General features: G+C 46.8%; 1 protein-coding gene across 1 annotated transcript in view; it reads left to right on the forward strand.

The window, feature by feature from the left end:
• The window catches only part of LOC135822512 (protein split ends-like), a 40,593-nt gene extending 19,984 nt beyond the window's left edge, over positions 1-20,609 (forward strand). Inside the window, exons 26-40 of the mRNA XM_065335294.1 lie at positions 237-302; positions 1,397-1,455; positions 1,826-1,922; positions 3,180-3,400; positions 3,652-3,840; positions 4,826-5,449; positions 6,044-6,234; positions 8,660-9,735; positions 11,518-11,624; positions 12,529-12,601; positions 13,208-13,282; positions 13,682-13,765; positions 15,698-15,787; positions 16,601-16,694; positions 19,302-20,609. Coding sequence (XP_065191366.1) covers positions 237-302; positions 1,397-1,455; positions 1,826-1,922; positions 3,180-3,400; positions 3,652-3,840; positions 4,826-5,449; positions 6,044-6,234; positions 8,660-9,735; positions 11,518-11,624; positions 12,529-12,601; positions 13,208-13,282; positions 13,682-13,765; positions 15,698-15,787; positions 16,601-16,694; positions 19,302-20,098 — 3,843 coding nt within the window. The 3' untranslated portion in view covers positions 20,099-20,609. The remainder of the gene's footprint in view (positions 1-236; positions 303-1,396; positions 1,456-1,825; positions 1,923-3,179; positions 3,401-3,651; positions 3,841-4,825; positions 5,450-6,043; positions 6,235-8,659; positions 9,736-11,517; positions 11,625-12,528; positions 12,602-13,207; positions 13,283-13,681; positions 13,766-15,697; positions 15,788-16,600; positions 16,695-19,301) is intronic.
• Positions 20,610-20,647: the final 38 nt, after the last annotated feature.

Raw genomic sequence — 20,647 nt, forward strand, 5'->3', positions numbered from 1 at the left:
GGATCCTTCAACAATTTGGTCATCTTGGTTTCGTCCAATTTAGTACATGCCCAAACATCTATACAGTAGACCATGAAGAGCTTGGATTAAGTTTTATTCTTGTCTATGGTGGCTTTGGACTCATCTTGGAAGTCTAGACTCGCCATGTGTTTGGAGACAATGCATAAACACTTTACTCGCTGCTCTAATTTCGCTTTGACCGCTGCATGGTGCGTATTTTGCTTGATTGTATGCAGGGGGCTGTCTTCGGTGGGGACTCTGATGATGAAGCTCCGGTGCGCGACTTCGACAAAACCAAGAAGGTAAGCCCACTTGCTGTTGCCTTTGCTTGGCATCGCCTGCTGAAGTTTGTTTCGGAGACATGTGGTGCGAGCAGTTTGTTCTCCTTTGTTCTCCTTGTTCTCCGAGTGGGGTCACACTACGTCAAAAATGCTGCGTCAGGGTCTGAATCTTGAGTTTTTCATGACAACTGACGAAAACGCGGGGAAATTTGAGCATCAGACGCAACAGCGTCTGACACGGGCAAATCGGCTGCGTTGATGCTGCTGCTGCAAGCACTTGCATGAAAAAACAGTGTCTTTTGAAAATAGTGTATCGTAACTAGGGGTGAAACAATTATACCGAGTACTCGAGTACTCGCTCGGTTTTTTCAAAAATAATCGTACTCGGAATAAATCAGAGTACTCGTTCATACATGGTACATGCATTTACTACAGAAATCTGCAGTTTCAGGGCAGCAGTCGGCAGATGGTGATGTGCAGGCTGTGTGGTGAACATTTGTTCACGAGTAGAGAGAGCCCAAATGACCCACCAACCAATATACCCGAGAAAAATGACTGCTACTCGGTTCAATCAGGGTTGTATCATGTTATTTTAATGCCCTTGGTGTGCAATTTTTAGGAGATGAAAAATACTCCAATACTCGAATATTCGATCGGAGAGAATCAGAGTACTCGAACTCGGGATCTCAGTGCCAACTTTCACCACTAGTCGTAACAATGGGGTTCGTGGTTTTGTGAAATGTGTCAGGCCGCGACGGTGAAAGCAAAAGTGCAGTGTGACTCCACGTTAGCGTCAAGTGCTGGGTTTGACGCTGCGCCCAGCGTCAAATTTGACGTAGTGTGACCAAGGCCCAAGTCATTTTGATCTTCAGGAGACAAGGGGCCCGTTTTGCATGTCTCAGAGAGTTGTTCATCAAATCACTGCATTTTAATTACAGCATTAAAATTCGTGATCTTTGTCCTTGCTTTCCTGTGGGTGCGTGCAAAGTGACCATATGGCGTACATGAGTACTGTTCTCGCCAGCCAGGGGTACTTAGTCTATGGCGTTTTACGTTATAAACTGTACGGCGTGCAAACCTGCATTATTTCACTGCCCTCGTTTGTTCAATTACAGCGACGGTCTGGTGCAGATCTATCTGGGAAGTCCATATCAGATGAGTGGCGAAAACTGGCGTAAGTTCTCTACTGAGGTGCCCTGGGCGCTAGTCGGTCACAACCGCCCTCCTTGCTTTTTCTCCTAGAGAAACGCTGACCTCGGCTACTTTATACCTAGAATTGTGCAATCTGTTATAATTTTACGAAGTAGTGGTTGCGACTTCGGCGATGATTTGTAAGAAAGGGTTTGCTCAAGTGTCAAGTAAAGTCGGCGGAATAGCGCGAGCTCCGGTGTGGGGAGCAAACCCTTTGTTATAATTTTATTATTGAATCAAAGTGCCAGCATAGTTTTCATGCCCTTCTTCTCTACAGGCAGTTACCATGAAAACACCACAACCATTATGATACACTGCTTTTTTTCTCTCCCGTTTCTGTTCAATTTCTGCAGAAAATTTGCCAACAACCAAGACAGCAGGAGAGCCATGTTGGGTGAAAAGGGTCATCCCGACGAAGCAAAGGATGCCAAGCAATCTAAGAAGTCACGGGTGAGTCCGAGTAGCATCATTCCCCAAAAAAGACTTGGCACAGGGGTTCACGCAGACTGGCTGCCGATAAAAGTGAATGGCAGTTTGTTGAGTTTTGCCTGCATTGCACAATGAAGGCTGTGTGTCTACTTGTCTGCCGTGGCGTGGAATGGCGAGAAAACACCCTCTCTTGTGGACATGAAATTTCACATTGTTGTTGATGAACTGGCCCCATATGTACATGATGTATGAACAAATCGGACTGCGCAGGTGCTAGCCTGGTGTGGGGTCAAAGTCGCCATTGTACAGTGCATGTTTCCATTTCCTTTATTACATGTATACCTTGTTGTGTTCGAAAATGAATTTTGAAAAGGTATGTCTCTCTGACAATAACAGTCTCTTAGAGTAGTGTGGGCAGAGCTATCATTGAAGTAATAAAAAATCCCTGGTTCTTATTAGAGAAAATATGGTACTTCACACTCTTCTCCCATCCAGTTGTGATTGTGTGCGGTGTGTCGTTTTGTTTGTAAGGCCGCACCGAATAAGTCTTTGGTTTCGGCTCTTTCGGGTAACCCGACCGACCAATGTTTGAGCGCCGACCGATTCTTCTTTTTTTTGTATTCATTCGTGCATATGCGCATCATACGCATGTGCATGTACATGTACGTGCTCGCACTTCGCGTTATGCCAGGTCCAAGGCCAAGGCTCTTCTTTCCTGCTCCTGGCTCTGGCCGGCTAGACATTTCAGTCCTTTGTTTCGAGTTGACTCGATCGAGTCGGATTCGGTGCAGGGTGGTTCTATTTGCCAAGCGTAATATTTTCGACACGGACGTGTGTTAGTTTAGAAACTCTGCTTCATTTTTAGTTCGGACGCCGATTCTTTCTCTTTACGTTGGAGATACAGGCCAAGCTGTAGTTCCTGGCCCCCCGACGATCGCTGAACGATGTGTTGATGCGCAATGTCTCGGAGCTTTGCTCTGCTCGGTGTCTGAGTATGACCAGTTTGACTATTCCTGGCAGTCTGATCGAGCTGTTGATTGCTATGTAGTCTACATGTATGCCCGATTTATCGACCACACATTTCTATCTAGGATGTGTACTGAAATGTGCATACCGGTCTGGCATGCATAAAAATTATCAGCAAAAAAAAGAAAGCCGACCGACCGACCGGTATTTTTCTGGCCATGTTACCTGAAACCAAAGACTTATTTGGTGCGGTCTAATGTACTCTTTCTTCTCATGCTCTCTACCTCTTTTTCTGCTTTGCTCTACGAACAGCATGATACTCTGTCCCAGGAGCGGGAGCGTCTCCAAGCGGAAGTCAATGAGTTGGTTAAGCTACGTGACGAAATGCTCCTGAACAGGAAGATAAGTGAATACGCGAAAGCTAAGGAGGAAGCCACACAACTGCAGACAGAAGCAGAAGCCATGCGCTCAGAGGTGGAACAGATGCGGTTAGATGTGGAGGATGATATGGTGCGAGCATCAACAATAAAAGAGTGAGTACATGGCTGCTCACCTCCTGTTTCTAATATACGAGTATGTTCATGATATAGCAGGTATTCTGAATCCACTGCTGAGACAGTTGACACCTTGGCAAATATTCTTGTTGAGCTGGAACTCTCTTTCTATCTAACAAAACATTGCCTTCTTTTCCCAATGCACTTGGTCTACAATTGGTATGCTCTCGTGATTGTATTGTGGGATGGAATGGCCATCAAGCTCATGTGTCACTTTTCTTTGTGTCCAGGTGTGCCCGGAAGGAGCTCATGCTGGTCTTAGCTATGTCAGACCTGCTTACCCTCAAGCCCCGGGCAGTGCTCAAATCCGTTTCTCTCCGGCATAACAAACTGGCATCAGAGCGCCAGGCACCTGAAAAGTCTCCATCCATTTCTTTGTGTGTGCAAAACTCCGCACCAAACTCGGCACGGAACTCCTGGTGAGTAGGAATAGTTGTGCTATTTTCCATGCTTGTGTTCTTTTAGCATGTGTAAACTACAGATACTGGTATCATCAAGAGTAAATAAGCTCCCAAGAGTGTGCAACTCTGCATACAGTGTGTCCGACGACGAAAGCTCACATCACATATTCAAAGTACGATTCGTACTACGTACAACGGAGGCTAGCGTGCACGCAGTCTGAACGTCTGTCATGATCATGCTGAGTGGGTTTCTGCCGGGGAGTGCTATTTTTCAACTCCATTGGTCTCTAAAAACGTGCTGGGAACGTACAACAAGAACACCCCGTAGAAAGGGTATCCAGAGTTCCACACTCTTGGGAGCTAATGTACTCTTGGTATCATAAAGACACTTACGGACACTCACACCCGCCCGCGCGCGCACACACACACACGCACACACGCGCGCACACACACACGCGCACACACACACACATGCATGTGCAGTTGCGCTCGGTGAAATCCGAGTCATCCGACCCAGAGTGCACATGTGGCGCCCTCCTTTTGCACGGCCCTTGATACCCTTGAAGTGGCACAACTGTGGCTGGACGTATAAATGTACAAATACAATGATGAAATCAAAACTGGTACAGGGAGCCAGTTTTGCACTTTGGGTCGGATTTCACCGAGCGCAACTGTGCATACACATGCATGCACACACCTTAAACCTTAGACATCAGCGATGCATTGCTATAGAGTAATGCTACAACAGAAGCTATAGCAACCTGTGCATGCTGTGGTCATAGCATTCAACTGGTGAACTGACCGCCACTATCCAGCTTACTCTACACCACATAGAATTTGAAGTGTTTTCTTGTCTGGTCATTGAATCTCTAATGCACACGCCTACAGGTGTTTTTGAGGATGTGCTTCAAAGCACCCACTTGGAGCTACGGGATGTTGTTCAATGTGCAGAGTTTACTGTGATCTTTGCCTGATCTGTTGTTATTGATTGCTTGATGTACAGGACTTCGGAACGGAATGGTCTCCTTGGGATGGAAACGGGATCAGTACCAGACCTGTCTGCTTTATCACTACCGGGCAATGTTGGACGGCCTGGACATCGTTATTCGACAGGAAACATCAGTCTGACAACCCGACGTACCTCCCCTCTGGGCACGAAAGTATCACTGGCTGAAACCGCGATACACGCAGTGCGCCAGATGAAAACAAGAAAAGAAGAGGCACCCACTCCCAAACAGCCCGAGAGTGTCTCCAGAAAGTTTATTTCCATTCTAGATCAGACTGACAAAGAGTCTATTAAAGTTGCTGAGCACATTCTGTTGTCTGCCGATGGCTCTTCCGTCCATAAGGCAATGAAGAGCGTTGCTAACGGTTCGTTAGTGACGTCTTCTTCACTGGCCAATACAAGAGGGGAAGAGAGCGTTGCACCGGAGTTTGTTCCCCCCGCCACCAGCGTTCCTGACACACGCGGCCACGGTGCCATGCGGTCGTCCAGCTTGCGCAAGCTGGGACGGCAGCGCTATGTGCAGGACAAACGTCAGGCACAGAAGCCGAACGTTCCATCAAATCTGACGACGGTCGCGGCATCGATGTCAGCATCCACGCCATCTGTTGCATCTGCACCAGTGTAAGCCACGCCAGTTTGTCATGTCAAAATAAACATCATGCCATGCAGTTGCTCTCACTTGAATGTTTACTTGCCCTGTCTCGGCAGTGCAAGTACATGTATCAATGTGTCCAGTGAGCCATGCGGTATCAGAGCTCTTTGTTCATACGTAGAATCCCAGTCCCCTTAAATGTCCTCTGATCTAGTATGAGGTTCTTACTTGGGAAAGAAACTTTCCTGTTGAGGATGAGACCGCAACTGAAGTCAGAACTGGCGGTTGCTGCAGCCTTTTGCTGCCTCCAACTTGCAGCGGGGTTGTGATCGCTGTGAGTGGACAGTACTAGTAGGCAACCCTTTGCCACAGTGCAGGTTTGATTTTCAAAGCATGCCAGCTACGCAGCAGATATTCAACATATCTGGTACATACCGTATAGGTGCGAATAAAAGCCTCGGAGCTCGTACGGTACATTTCATGGAAACTTTCGGTAGCCACGTCCCAAATCAATCCTCGGCAATAGTCAGGAATCGATTAGTTGGTGTTAAGCATGCTTTCTTTCTTATGTGTGATCACTGATAATTCGATTGGTACGGCTTACCTCTGCTCTTTCTCCGCAGGGAAACTGCCATCGGTTCACTCACGTCCACCTCAAGTTATCTCGATGGAAGAGCTAGCTGCCAGGCTTCACTAGGCTGTGGTAGCACTGCCGCTGAGGCGACAGCTGATGTGTCAGCCGGTGTTGTGCGTCGGTCTTCATTCGCACATGGCCAAGCCAGCAACGTCGCTCAGGAGTGTCGCAAAGAAATAGGTTGGTCTTGACTGTTGATTGCCGTTCTCTCTCTTTCTAGACAAAGGTTTGTTCACTTTACTTTCTTGCATATTTGCACAGAGAATGAAAACTAGAGATGATGGTATTCTGGCCAATTTCAGGGGTTCACATCTAGTCTGAAACAGATTCGCGCTTGTGGATGTGTCTATGTGTCATTGTTGCTCTGTTTTTTTTTTGCCAAATTTCAAACCCCGAGTACGTGTACATAAGTGTGTGTGTGTGTGTGTGTGTGTGTGTGTGTGTGTGTGTGTGTGTGTGTGTGTGTGTGTATGTGTGTGTGTGTGTGTGTGTGTGTGAGAGAGAGAGAGAGAGAGAGAGAGAGAGAGAGAGAGAGGCAGCGAAGGGCAGCGAAGGGCAGAGAGAGACTGTGATTGACAGAGAGAGGCAGAAAGAGGCAGAGAGAGAGAGACCGAGAGGAGAGGGAGATACATAACTTACATGCACACGGACAGATAGAGAGACAGACTTCCTCTACGTCATCGGAATGTGCGCTTTTCTGTTCAGAGCCTGTAAGCAGTCATTCTTCGACCGTGGATTCAAGATTTCAGAAAAGGAAATTATATCTTTCATTGCAAGCCGTTGATGGTGACTCAATCTTACGGGGACTCACACCATCTCCGACATTGAAAGCACAGCAAACAGAAGGAGTAGCATGTATGCAAATTTCAGTTTCTAGCTTTTGCAGTGATTGCTTCGCATGCAAATCCAGTTTGCTTAGCCAGTGAACGTCTGCCCAACATGGGGCCTTGTGCATGAAAATCCTGTCCTCACAGCCGCTGGCCGCGAGGTCCTGTACACGCTACATGTACAGTGTTGGTCAATGAAATCCAGTCGCAGCGTCACTCAAGTTTGCGCCTTCCATCATGCCACCACCCAGTGTTCGCAGGTCTATGGCTGCGCAACGCCCGGCGCACACTTGAGTGGCGCGGCTGGATTTCATTGAGCAACACTGCACATGTAGTTATTAGTGAGGTTCTGCCACACGGTAAAACGTGCCAAAGTACGTACGGAAACTTTGCCGCGGTACGGGATTTAGTTTGATATGGATTTTTTCATACCGTTTTCCGTGTGAAGCGCGCTTCACACGGACTGGACTCCGTGTGAAAAGTGAGCGTACAGAGCTACATCGAGTACATGTGGCGGGGTGTTCGTGCATGCTTCGAGCATGCTACGTACAGCAGAACCGGTGCAACGTAGGAAAAATCCGTGTCAAACTTCACTGCAGTTGACACGGAATTTGGTACGTAGTTCCGTGTAGCAGAACCTCTCTATTATCCACGAGGACGGAGCCAACAGCACTGGAGGTCAGCTCGGGACGCTTTTTGTTTCTAGCTCCTGCACTCAAAATGCTAGTTCTTCTCTCAAGCCGCTTCACGTTCTTGCATTTGCAAGTGCTAGTAGCTCATACGTAGAATGGGTGGGACATATCACTCTCTCTAGACCTGTTCAGGTGAAAGATCATGGGGGCAGTGGATTGTGACAGGTGCTGTACTGGCCCTTGTGACAATGTGGTGATGTTGTGTCCGCAGCCAGTTTTGGAGTCCTCGTGCCCTCTTATGACATACGAGAGCAGAAAAGCTTTTGGATTACTCTTACTAGGTCAACCATGTCAGTCATTTACTGATCACACCAGTCATGGGAATGTCGCTGCTAAAAGGAGAGATTAGGGAGGTTTCGCTCTACGGAATTACGTATGAAAATAACGTATGAACTGCACGGAATTTTCATACGTAAAAATCAGAACTGTTGGGTTTCGCTCTACGTGATTTCTCCACGACTGCTAAACATGCGTTGTTGCTTTGGAGACGCGTTGGCTGCATGCGCCCACCGTATGCACCATGAACCGAAACCGCGTTTTCCATGATATTATGCACGTGGTGTACGGTGTGTGTACCTTGTGTTTCGCGCGGCTTGAATGTTGCCATGGACAAATGCGGAAAATGCGAAAAAAATATTCAAAAAGTCCTACGGAGGATCCAACGTAGGAAACAGCTTTCCTACGGAAATCCGTAGAGAGATTTACGTATGAAAGTTGCCCTCGCTCCCCGGCGCGTACGACATACGGATTTTCATACGTAATTACGTAGAGCGAAACCTCCCTATTGACGCACGATCCCGTGGCAAAGATAAGCACACATTGCAGCGGCACAGAGGAAGACGAGTCAAGTACATGTGTACATGTGTATGTATGAGAAGCGAGGTGGGTGTGTGAAGCAATGCGAACCTGTGGTTTTGATTTGTCCTTGTGTATTTGAGAGCTTTGGGACTCCTCATGTGCAACCTTTCACATTCCTAAGCCCATGGCATATATGTCTGACCATTCTTGCCTTTTTGCTTTTTTTGTGTTTCTCCTGACTAACGTTGTACCATATATTCTATTTGTTCTGTGTTTCAATTTTTGCAGCCACCTGTACCCGGTCTGGTTCCATTGACAGCCAACAGATACAGGCAGCGTCGAATGCCAAACCACTGACATCTCCTGTGCGTAAGCTTGTATCCGAGACCACACAAGGGTCTGTGTCTACATTGTTCTCGTCTGCACATACTGGCTTGGCAGCAGGAGTTGACCCGAGCCCTGAGTCTATAGTGACTAACACCGCTGATAAGAAGCCCTCAGCATGTTCTGTTGGTAGCGGCTCGTTAAGCATTGGCGAGTCGCTGGATGATATGATAATGCAGTCAAATTCCTGCGCTGCAGGCGTAGACTCCCAATTCAGTTTTGTGGGCCCTGCTCAGTCACTTCACACACCCACTGCGTCGATGTCGTCCGTTTGTAGTCTGCACCGTAGCCTGGGTGTAACGGCATCACTCGTCGGTGACTTGGTCAGCGATAACTGCACTTTGAGTGGTCCAAATTCCCTAACTTCACCAGTCTCTGTTGCTGACTTAGAAAGTGAGACGTTAGAAACAGAGCAGCAAGGGATAGCAGCTACTCCAGCACAATCACCAGAGCCTCAACCCACCGCCGCGCAACCTGAGCCAAAGGCTGAGACCGACTCAAAGTGCGAGCAAGATACGCCAGTGGAAGTTTCCACCTCTGAGCTCTCCACATCCGAGCCCAGGTCTGAACTTTCTAGATTTATTTCATTGTCAGCCAGCAACCTTACTTCACCCATGATTGCAAGAGTGCAGTGTCAACTGTCCTCGTCCAGATCCCTGGGTTTGATGCCAGCAAGTGGTGAAGGGGAAGACGGGCAACGTGGAAAGCGCAGGGCAGCCTCCGCACGCATCCGGCGGCGTTCAGGCGGCAACCTGGGTACTCCAACCTCTCGTGTTCGGTCGGTGGTTCGCCAGATTGAACGAGGATCCTCTTCTTCACTGGACCAGACAGTCGTCCACACCGAGCTGGACCAGTTCCCAATACCGCGGCCTGACAGCAGCCCTGTTGAAGAGCGAATCTCCATGTCTCGTGGAGAATCAACAGAGGAGGAGTGTACTGATGTCGACGTGGAGGAAGCTGCAGAGATGTTTGTGGATGATGTAAGCACTTGGTCTTGTCATGTGTAGTTTTGAAGTTGTGATCAGCAGCATTTGCTCCTTGCCACCGTTTTATTCGGCAAGGCGCATACTTTGTGCTGTTTAGAGCTGCATGTGCATGGGTCTTTTCTAATCCATGTGTGCAGGGTAGGCACCCTTGCAACTGTCAATAGTGTCAAAGGTCCCTGACCAAGGGCTTGTTATTGTTGATCATGGGCCAGTGGGTACTACAGGTGGAATCCTGATAATTCGAACCTCCAAATGCCAGCAAAAAACTTCTAATTATCCGGACATTCTAATTATCCAAACACGAACCCACAACACAATATGTATGTCAAAATGCTCCCATGGTCACGCAGTTGCGCTATGGACCTTAGACACAGATTTCACGGATACTGAACTGACCAGCACAGCCTGCTCATGCAAACTAAACTGACCAGTACAGTGTACAGTGAACTTCGAATTACACTTTGCTAACTTCGAATTATCAGCACAAATCCCACACATTTTCTATGTAAGTGGAATCCGTGGAACTTCGAATTAATCGGACATGTCCGGTTCGAGGTTCGAATTATCAGAAAAATTTATGTGGGAATCGTATTGACAGAAATCGGTCCTGGAAAAACTTCTAATTAAGCGGTATGTTCGAATTAAGCCATATTCGAATTATCAGGATTCCACCTGTACTAGTATACTGTGTTCATTATGTAACTTTCCTGCAGCTGCATGCCCTGTGCTCGTGTGCAAAGTCCGCAATCTCTTGTACCAGCTCACCAGTTCTCTGCTCGACTCGTTCGAGTCCCGGCGTAGCCTCCTGAATTTGTGATGCAACAACTCTGGTTCTGTCCAGGTTGGCTTCAAGCCACAGTGAAAGTGTGGTTTTTGATCTTTCCACACTTTGCGGATAAAAAGTAAAAAGTAAATTAAAATTATCGTGTCCGTTCCCGAAGGGAACTCACGACGGCCGCGAACACCCGGTAAACCCTACTTTGGGGATAAGGTCGAAAAAAGGCAGTGTACCACACAGCTGGTTCAGAGAAAGAGAACACAATTGCTTGGTTATGGACACTTGGTGAGTGTCTGTGTGTGTGTGTGGGAGGGGGGGGGGGGGGTAAATGCAGTTAGATCCCGGGATGGATACACTGATGCCGTCAATCCTTTTCTGCACCTTGTCCTCACCCACTTGTACTGAGGTGTGGTGAGCCCATAAGTGGGATCATTTCTAAGTCCACCCATACCGTATTTCCACAAATAGTAGGCCGGTCTACTATTTTTTCAACCTCGTCCTAACCCGGCCTTATAATCGAGGACGGTCTTTTATTCTTTCAACCCAGTTTGACCCCCCGGTCTTCTATTTCTCGCCACACAGTTTTACCCCAGTTCTTCCATTTTCTTCTACACAGTTTGAGCACGGTCTTCTATTTTTCCCACAGTTTGAGCACGGTCTTCTATTTTTAACACAAGAACAAAGACTCATTTAGTAGGCCCGGTCTTCTAATCGGAGACGGTCTTTTATTTTTTCAATCGCCGCCTGCCCCGGCCTTGTATACGAGGAAGGCGTTGTATACGAGGACGGCCTTTTATTTGCGGAAATACGGTAGTTTGGGGGTTTCGGGGGGTGTCAGTATTATGACAGGCATGCACCGTGGTGCTGTTTGTGCTTGCGGAGTGTGTGTGCGTGTGCGTGTGTGTGTGTGTGTGTGTGTGTGTGTGTTGCGAGGTGTATGGCTTGTAAGTCCATGTTGATCCTTGATGTACATGTACCTCCTACCACTGTGCTTCTAGCCTTGGTGTCGCATTTCGTGCATGGAGATGAGCTACGTCAATGGAGTCTATTCAGTATTCGGATCTCGCCTGACCATAGATGGCTCACTGAGGCAAACTGCCTGCAGGTGAGCTTCTCTCCGTGTGCCTTCTATTTTTGGTTGTGTGCTGTTGCATCTGTAATTGAGGAAGGAAACTCCTCATGGAACCCTCATGGAACAAATTTGACCTCTTCTGTTTGCAAGTGCCTTGGTGGTTGTCTAGATACTTAGGCTGTGTTTACGTGAGAAACTTCAACCCGGGTTGAAAGTCTGTACGATGGGCGAAATAGGTGAGCGTTTACATGAAGTCAGTTGACCCGGGTCAAATACTGATATGCTGCCAAAAGTCCACTTCTAGAGTCCTGTATGGTCACGTGAATCCTTTCGCGTGAAATTTGCATATGCAGTGCTGTTCAAACTGGTGCGAGATACGCACAGAAGTATGTTACTACGATTTCTCGTCCCGGGTTGAAATCAACCTGGGGCGATATTTCAACCCGGGTCAAGCGCAATGTGTCATGTAAACGCGCCATTCATTTTGTGTACAAGGCGGGTTGAAACCTCTGATTTAAACACAGCCTTACACGTCACTCCTATCGACGAAAGAGTTCAGGCTTTGGGTCACGTGATTGAAGTTGCTACTATGAGACCTTCTTCAATATGCGGAGGCTCCACTGCAGCCAATTAATCATGTCTCAATCTCCTTCACCGCCACGGTGAAGACCTGTACTAATATGTAGAATCTGATTGCAGCCTTTTTTTTGCAGGTACCAGTTTTCTTTGTAGTTGCTGTGCTGGGTTTAGCGTTGTGTAAGGTGGCTGTGGCATCCGAGAACTCTGATAGCTATCTGTTGTAGTAGTGCTCGGTACACCATTTTGACCTCAGGCTCTGGATTTCTGAAGTGCAGCACCTTTATTCATCTTTCCTGCATGTTGTCTAGCCCTTGTTGCCCTTGTTGTAACTTATGTGTACTCTGCTCTTCGTCTGTAGGCTTGGCTTGAACTCGTTACCTGTTGCTGGAGGTCTGACATGTGTAGAAGAGATCAGAAAGTACATTGGAAAGGTGAGATGCTTCACTCGGTGTTGCAATGGTCACATGGTGCAAGGGTTTGCTAGGATTTGGTAGGGTTTGCTAGGATTTTGTAGGGTTTGCTAGGATTTTGTAGGGTTTGCTAGGATTTGGTAGGGTTTGCTAGGATTTGGTAGGGTTTGCTAGGATATGGTAGGGTTTGCTAGGAGTTGGTAGGGTTTTGTGTTGATATCAGTTGTGCTACTTGAAGTAGCACAGCATATGATGAAAGGCGGGTGTGCAGTCTAATCGTTTCAGGACCACCATTGCCCGAAGAGACTACAAGTACCGATTCAGACTGCTTACGAGGCACCAAGCCACCTTTCAGCATGCATTGCAATTTGCGTACATGTACAAAGACCACCGTCTATAATGACTAATTGCCTGTGGTACATCATTGTACATGGGGTGGGGTTAACGGTTGGCTTGGATGTACTGTCGAACTTTCGATGCTGACCTTTTTCCTTCTCTGTTTGCGTGGTGTCTCTGTTTGTGTGGTGTCTCTGTTTGCGTGGTGTCTCTGTTTGTGTGGTGTCTCTGTTTGTGTGGTGTCCCTGTTTGTGTGATGTCTCTGTTTGCGTGGTGTTTTGAATGTTGTAGGGTGTTGTATTAGATTATCGACCTGATGGATGCCTCTATGCCACCAAGCTAACGCAAAACAATGTCGTCGTCAAGGTGTGAATGCTTTACATCTACACTGTACATGTATTTCCGGATGGCGGCGTATCTGTATCCATTGCCAGTGCTTCCTTCTCAAAATACGTTTTATATTGTTGTACTGCTAGATAGTTGCTGTGGCTGGCTATCACCCTTCATTTTACGTCCAGTTCTTATTGGCAGACGTTTGACGAGCCAGGAAACCGTATACCTATGGCGTGCACTTTTAGGCAGTTTGTTGCGGGTTCTACCTTGGACAGTCTGGAAGGCCCGTCAATATTGCTCGTACCCTTGCCATTCATGACCTGCCCACTGTTTGGCGTCTCTGTTGAGACCCCTGTGTATGTGTTTCCGTGCTGCTTGTGACGAAGAATAACCGGCACAATGTCGATATTGTGTGCATGAATATTTTCCTAGGGCTGGAATTCCCCAGTGAGTAATTGCTTGCCTAAGTCCCTGGTCAATCGGAAAGGAAAGTTGGAGCACAATATACCAACAAAGGTGAGTGCTAGTCATCTATCATGCTTTAGTACATGCCCATTGCCGTCATGCTTTGGGGATATGTGCTCGTTTGGGCGTGCACGTGTATGCCCTTGCATATGCGCGTGTGTGTGTGTGTGTGTATGTGTGTGCTTGTGCATGTGTGCGACATGGCCATTTTATGGAAGTTTCACATAGTTACAATACCGTATTTCCCGTAAGTTAGTACGTACTAACTTTCGAACTTAGCAGCCACATGAGTACTAACTTTCGGGGGTGGTACTATCTTCCGGGGAGTACTTTTTTATCGGGGGTAAATGACACGCATTGGGAAGCCTGTGCAACTCTAGTGTCCGTGCATATGATGTATGTACTACTGTACGGTGTCTGCACATGTAGGACGGGTACTTACTTACGATCTTTCGGGGGGAACTGTCTTTCGGGGTGATAACCTCGGCAGTGGAAAGTGTATTTTTTATAGGGGGTACTAAGTCATTGGGGAGAACTAACTTACGGGGAAATACGGTAGTACAAGTAGTAGTGTATGTGTGTGTGTGTGTGTGTGTATGTGTGTGTGTATGTGTATGTGTGTGTGTATGTATGTGTGTATGTGCCAGCTAGTTCGGTTGATGGGTACACTTATGCCAGATAGTGTTGGGCCTGTTGCCAACGTGCTCGGCTGCTTGAAGGTGTATTGTTGTACCTACCACCTTTGTTGGTTTCAGGGTTCATATACTTTCTATTTGAAGTATACATACCTGTTAACCATGGACTGCTTCTGGCTAGATTAACTCTTGTGTAATCAATGGTGCTAGTGAAGCTTATATCAGATCCACTCTGATTTAGCCACCCACACTAGTACCAAGTATTACTTTCACTGGGGGCAGGGGTACCTGCAGTTGGATCCCGGGACGGATACCCTGATGCCGTCAATCCTTTTTCTGCACCTTGTCCTCACCCACTTACTGAGGTGTGGTGAGCCCGTAAGTGGGATCATTTCAAGTCCACCCTAGTTTGGGGATTTCAGGGGGTGTCGGCCGCTGGGTGGTTCAATGGCCAATTGAGTTATCTTTCCAAGATTCCTTTTGAGTCTCTCTCCCCTCTCCCGGGGAGACCCACGTGACCAGTTTTGGCAGTGAGCAAGTACAAGTATGTATGTGTGTATGTATGTGTGTATGTATGTGTGTATGTATGTGTGTGTGTATGTATGTGTGTATGTATGTGTGTGTATGTATGTGTGTATGTATGTGTGTATGTATGTATGTGTGTATGTATGTGTATCGATCGATAGGTTGCGGGTTCGATTCTCGGCGATTATGGTTACACATGCCTTTCTTCTCTTTATTAGATTCCTCCTGACTTTTCTTTCATTCTCCTGGGTGGTTACCAACAGCCAGTGCATGCCGGAGTATGTGGTTTGATGTGTGTGCGGGAAAAAATGAGAGACCAAAAAGTAATGATTCACTGGCCAGAAAAAGCCGCTTCATAGCTGTGTGGTGTAGACCAGGCTGAATAGTGGCGGTCAATTCTTCAGCCTTGCAAGCTGTTGAATGGTACAATCCCAGCACAAGTTGCTATGGCTTCTGCTGTAGCGTCAAATGGTCAATGTATATCTGGCCAGAAAAAGCCACTTCAACCAGCTGTGTGGTGTAGACCAGGCTAAAATTAGTGCCAGTCAATTCATCAGCCTTGCAAGCTGTTGAGTGGTGTAATCCCAGCACAAGTTACTATGTCTAGCATACATGGAGCTTGTTCGCTAACATCGCTTCAGCGATGGGCAGGAGTATGAGTACGAGTGTATGTACATGTATGTGTGTATGTATGTATGCACATGTATGTGTGTGTCACTGTGTATGTGTATTGGCTTCTTGTCCATTGTGCATGCAGCCTGTCATTCTTCCAGCTTACGCAAACTCACTGTGTTCTATGCATGACTGTACGGTTGTGTTGCAGATCTATGATTCGGCTTTGTTCCGCAAGCACATGATCAGCTTGATCAACATGAAGCCGGTTGATCAGAAAATGGGACTCTCGATATGCAAGGTACGTCTTGCGGCGACATCCACTGCACATGCTTGTCCACGCAGAAATTTGCAGGATCGCGGCCACGACGCATTCCGGAGTTTTCGCAATATCGTTGCAAATTTTGCAGGAACCAGTGGAGCTTGCAGAGTCATCGATGGACGGAGACGGTAGTGCACCCCCAGCGATGCACACAGTACAGTACTTGACACACAGTAGCGACCAGTCCAGGGAGTAGTTACTTGTTGTTTGTACCCCCGGGTGGTGTCGACAGGCTATGGTAGATTTGTTTTGATGCTTGGGTCAACTTTGAGAAGTACTGTGACTAGAACACTAAGAAAGAGCGCACACCACTTCAACGCCAACATTTTGAAAACGCTTCACAGGCTATTGTGCCTTCTCCTCGGGTGATTTACAGACAACGAACAGAGGAACAGGAGCAATGAGTTAAAAACTTATAAAACGTACAGCAGTGAGGTGACAAAACAGTGTAAAGAAGAATAACTAAAAGTCGAAAACCAACAACGATAAAATGCGTGATTCACACACATGGATGACACATGTGAGGGTATTATTGCTTGCGCCGAATTTTCACTTCAAAAGTATGTGTTGATGCGCAGCAAAATGTGAGCAACTTTTTTAATATCTTCCGCGGATTTCTGTAGGGACAGACACGTATACACTCTTCTTCCGACTCGTCTCCCTCACGTACTGTCCCAAGTGATTTCTTTCAGAAACTATTACAAGTAGTATCCATTCCGCCACTGGACTTGTTTTCGCGAATCAGTTGCTTATGTGTGCATTGGTGTATGTGTGCATAACTTGTGCTTGAAGGTCGCCCTGGCTTTTGTTCATGACCAGAAGAATCCAATGCACACGCCATGTTGGATTGTTGTCGACATCATACCCAGGCATCATGATGTATCAGGTAGGTGCACAACAATGTTAGATCAACACTATGCTTGTCAAGCAACTGAGAATGAATTACTTGTCTGCATGGTCGCACGATAACGGTGTGGAGAAGCTAGTTTCCGTGGGCCAGAGCTCCGCAGAGCATACCAGCGTAAAGACGCGGTAATTTTGTGGAGCTTCGGCATTACCCATAAAACGCAAATAATACCAATGATTTTCTTGCTTTGCAGCCTCGAAGCAAATTTGAATATCCACATTGGGACAAACATGTAGCTGTTGTGTTGGCTCTGTTTTCAGATGCCTTTAAAGTTTAAAATCAATTGAAAGCAAAGAGATTTCATGCACAAAACGGCTCCCGAATCTTGTACACCAACAAAAGGTCAACAGATTTGAGGTATCGTAAACTTCCAACCGGTTCTGCAGTACAGTAGTCCATCCCAGGATCGTACTATGATTCCATTGTGGTACTTTTCCTGGCAAGAATTAGGCCGCTTGAAAGAGGCAGCAGGACTTTCTGGCGAGACACTACTGTACACAAAATTAATAACTTGCTGCCAATTTTTTCTTCAGACTTTTCCCCTTTTCATCCCTCAAATCTACTTGTATGAATATTTGTGTGTGGGTACAGCGTGTGTGTACAGTGAAGGCCGCATCCCACCAGCCTGTGTAGTTTTACAGGAAGCGCCAAGTCTGAAGAAAATGTTGGACAGTTGCTGCTTGGGTGACAGCTACACCATAATGTCATCGAGTAGAGCATCGCTGGCCTTTAGTAGCCAGTGCAGGCTGTCGTAATAAAACGACTCATCCGTGTTCCATTCCCGTGCATGGTACATGCGACGGCACAATGACAGCTGTCGCAAATCACACTGAGTATTACACGTGTTTGTTGGTGATTCCTGGTTAGCTGCTAGCTTTTCCCTACTCGAAGATGTTGCCGCCGCGAAATCTGGGGGTTTGTGTTCGTCCTGGCGAAAACCGTGTTTTGATCCGTTGAGGGAGACGAGAGATACAGTGCGAAGACGTACGATCTGTCCGAGAATCGGCGAAGAAGAAAGCTTCGCAGACGACCCGTAGTGGTTGGGAACAGAATGGAACATATACCAGTCGATGCCTGTCATGGTAGGGATGACTGCTACGAAGTTTTAGCCCCATGCTCCCCAGCGCTTTTTAGCGCCCGACGATAATTACCAAATTTCATCGATTTTCCATGTGGATCAAAGCATAGTCTCCTCAATCTTCTCCAGTCGAGCTGAGTCTGGACGCTACAATGTCGAGACGCGAAAAGAGAACATGCATGAACACACAGGAGCATCACATGCAGCTGCATTCTGCCTTGACGAAGCTGAGAACAACACCAGCACCACGCATTTGGAAGACATTTCGAAGAAGACGAAGAACTACATATATCTGCGTTCAAAAAAGCCTCTGTACTGTGCAGTATGCATGCGTGCATGCGCGAAGCACGGGGTCCGCGGATCAACTTCGTTCAAAAATCATTGTGCCACACGGGTTGTATGATTTGTGTGCGATCATGGTCTTTCTTCTTGACAAACAAAAGTGAAGTTTTTCGATCTTCAAATCGCCATAGCGTCCTTGTCATGACTCCAAATCAGCTGAAACTTTGCAGGAGGAATGAAAATGCCATGCTGAATCGATTGGTACCATTTTCGAAGGGTTTCCTTGAAAAATAAAAATTAGCCTGCACTGGCTACCTTTAGCGAAAGTCCCATAGTTTGAATTCTGATGGTGACCGTCACTTTTTCTTCAATCCTTTTTTCTTCTTTATTCCCTCAAACTTAAGCCTAGTTCACATTCGACGGAACGCTGACGGTACGGAATGTAAGGGCCTGTCAGGAAGGCTGGGGTGAGCTGTAAAATCTTGTACGATTCGTACGACACGACATGCTTCAGTCGTTGCGTCGTTCAACAGCGAACAGCGCCAGTCATAAGGCACGGTCCGGGACAGGGTGACTTTTGGACCTAATTTCTTGTTTTTCGGGACTTCTTTTCAATTATTTCTCCTTGAATGAAGCAGAATCAAGTTCACAATACCAGTTTTTCATGAACACCAAAAAAGTAGCTTCGAAAGGTGTGCCATTCAAATAATAGCTCCAGGAAATGATAAAACAGTTCGTCTGTCACGCTCCTGAACGATCCCTAAATACCATAAGTGACATCAGACTTTATCTTTCTAAAATTCAACTCAAGTCGTGTTAGCCATTCTGCGAGTTATCATGGGAAGCGCAGTGTTCGAATTGCTAAAAATTTCCAAGTACGAATCGGGGGTAGTCGGCGCACGACGCCATCTCCTGTTCACACTCAAAATGCAGCTGTTTTGTACGCTTGCGTCCCCGTCTACGGTATGAAAAGTTGGATCGATCCAACTCTTCCCGTCGCTTCCCGATCCGTACGGCAGTACGGTTGCGTTCCCGTTCCTGGTGTTCACATTGGACGCCGTCAGACTCTCCCGTCGCTTCCCGTCGATCCCCGTTGAATGTGAACTAGGCTTTATGAATAACTTACTTTGTTGGCTCTTGCAGTTTTACCCCTTCGATCTTACCTCCTTGAAAAGGGCTTGGCTTTCATGTGATGGTTTTATTGTTTTTTGACTCTCTTTTTGTAGCAATCATGGAGCTACATCCGGATGCATTGGCAGCGCGTAGCAATGATCCCTGGTCTGCTGCGAAGATAATTGATCCTTTGATGGAGTTTGCCAGTCACACGGATCTGTCAGGTATCCACCGGGCTTCCTGGCCCATGGGAGAATCCATTACGGACGATCCAATGTTTCAGACCCTGGGTGAGCTTCCTGGGAGTTTCCCGTCTTCAACAAATCACCTTCGTCTACAGCCGTTACCCCATAACATGGACTATTTGGATGGGTCGACTGCGTGTGCTACCTCAAAGCCATCAATAGAAACGATCCCTGTCCACTTATCGCAGGATTCAGGCATTCCAGATGAGAAGCATCCTGAGAGCTCATCCGCAAGAGCGCCGAACCCCATGGTTGAGTATGACAAGATTTCACAAAGCGATTCTCTGATTAGCCAGGCTATTTCCACAGGAGGAATAAAGATGTCGCGCAGTCTTACCTCAGCTGCTGTAAGCTGCTCATCCAGTACCAACGTAGCAGGATTGTTCATCACCGCTGCTGCATCAGCAGAATCCGACGATAAACCAGCTCCAGATGGGAAAGCGAAGAGATCATTCAACACCATTGTTGCAGAGCTAACGTCTTTGCAGGCAGCCACTAGTGTTGGACTTTCAAGTTCTTCTTGTGGCGTGGCACCATCGCATTCCAAAACACATGCAGCCAATACCACCACACCACTACTCTCATCCATCAAGCAACGTAACAGCAAGATGAAGTCCAATGCGTGGACGAGGCTTGCATTGAAGACAAAGACGATCAAGTCCTGAATAGCCAGCCATTGTTTTCCTCCTTATGTGCTTCATTTTTTCCCATGCCATACATATATCATATCCTGCCACTGGGACCAGCTTTCACTCCCGCTGTGTATATATAGCATGCTTGTGATATTTCTCTTTAGCACCTCTGTACAGAATATACTACCTGTATGCTGTATTTATATTGCGGTAACTCGGATTAAGTAAGTAATATAGGTAAAGCGCGACGAGGTATGTCACATTTAATCATTAATTTTATTTTTATCGATGCATAAAAAAGATAGTAGTTTTTTAAAATTTATTTTAATAGCCATACATCTTCTAAGCACACCTGTCCAAAATAATTTTGTTGCGACTTCTTGGTATTTATTTTATTGCGTTGGTTCAGCTGGGTCCTGGTTGTTTTTTTTATATTGGAGAAAATATTTTAATTAGGCTCCGAGTTTCATCTTGAATTTAAATTGAATGTCCGTTTGTTTGTTTTTTTTTCTTCATCATTCTTCTCCTGGACAGTATTTGTTTGCCTCTTTTCCATTGCTGCTGCTGCTGTCCTACCTACTA

This window comes from Sycon ciliatum, chromosome 8 (assembly GCF_964019385.1).
Source record: "Sycon ciliatum chromosome 8, ocSycCili1.1, whole genome shotgun sequence".
NCBI classification, from domain to species: Eukaryota; Metazoa; Porifera; class Calcarea; order Leucosolenida; family Sycettidae; genus Sycon; species Sycon ciliatum.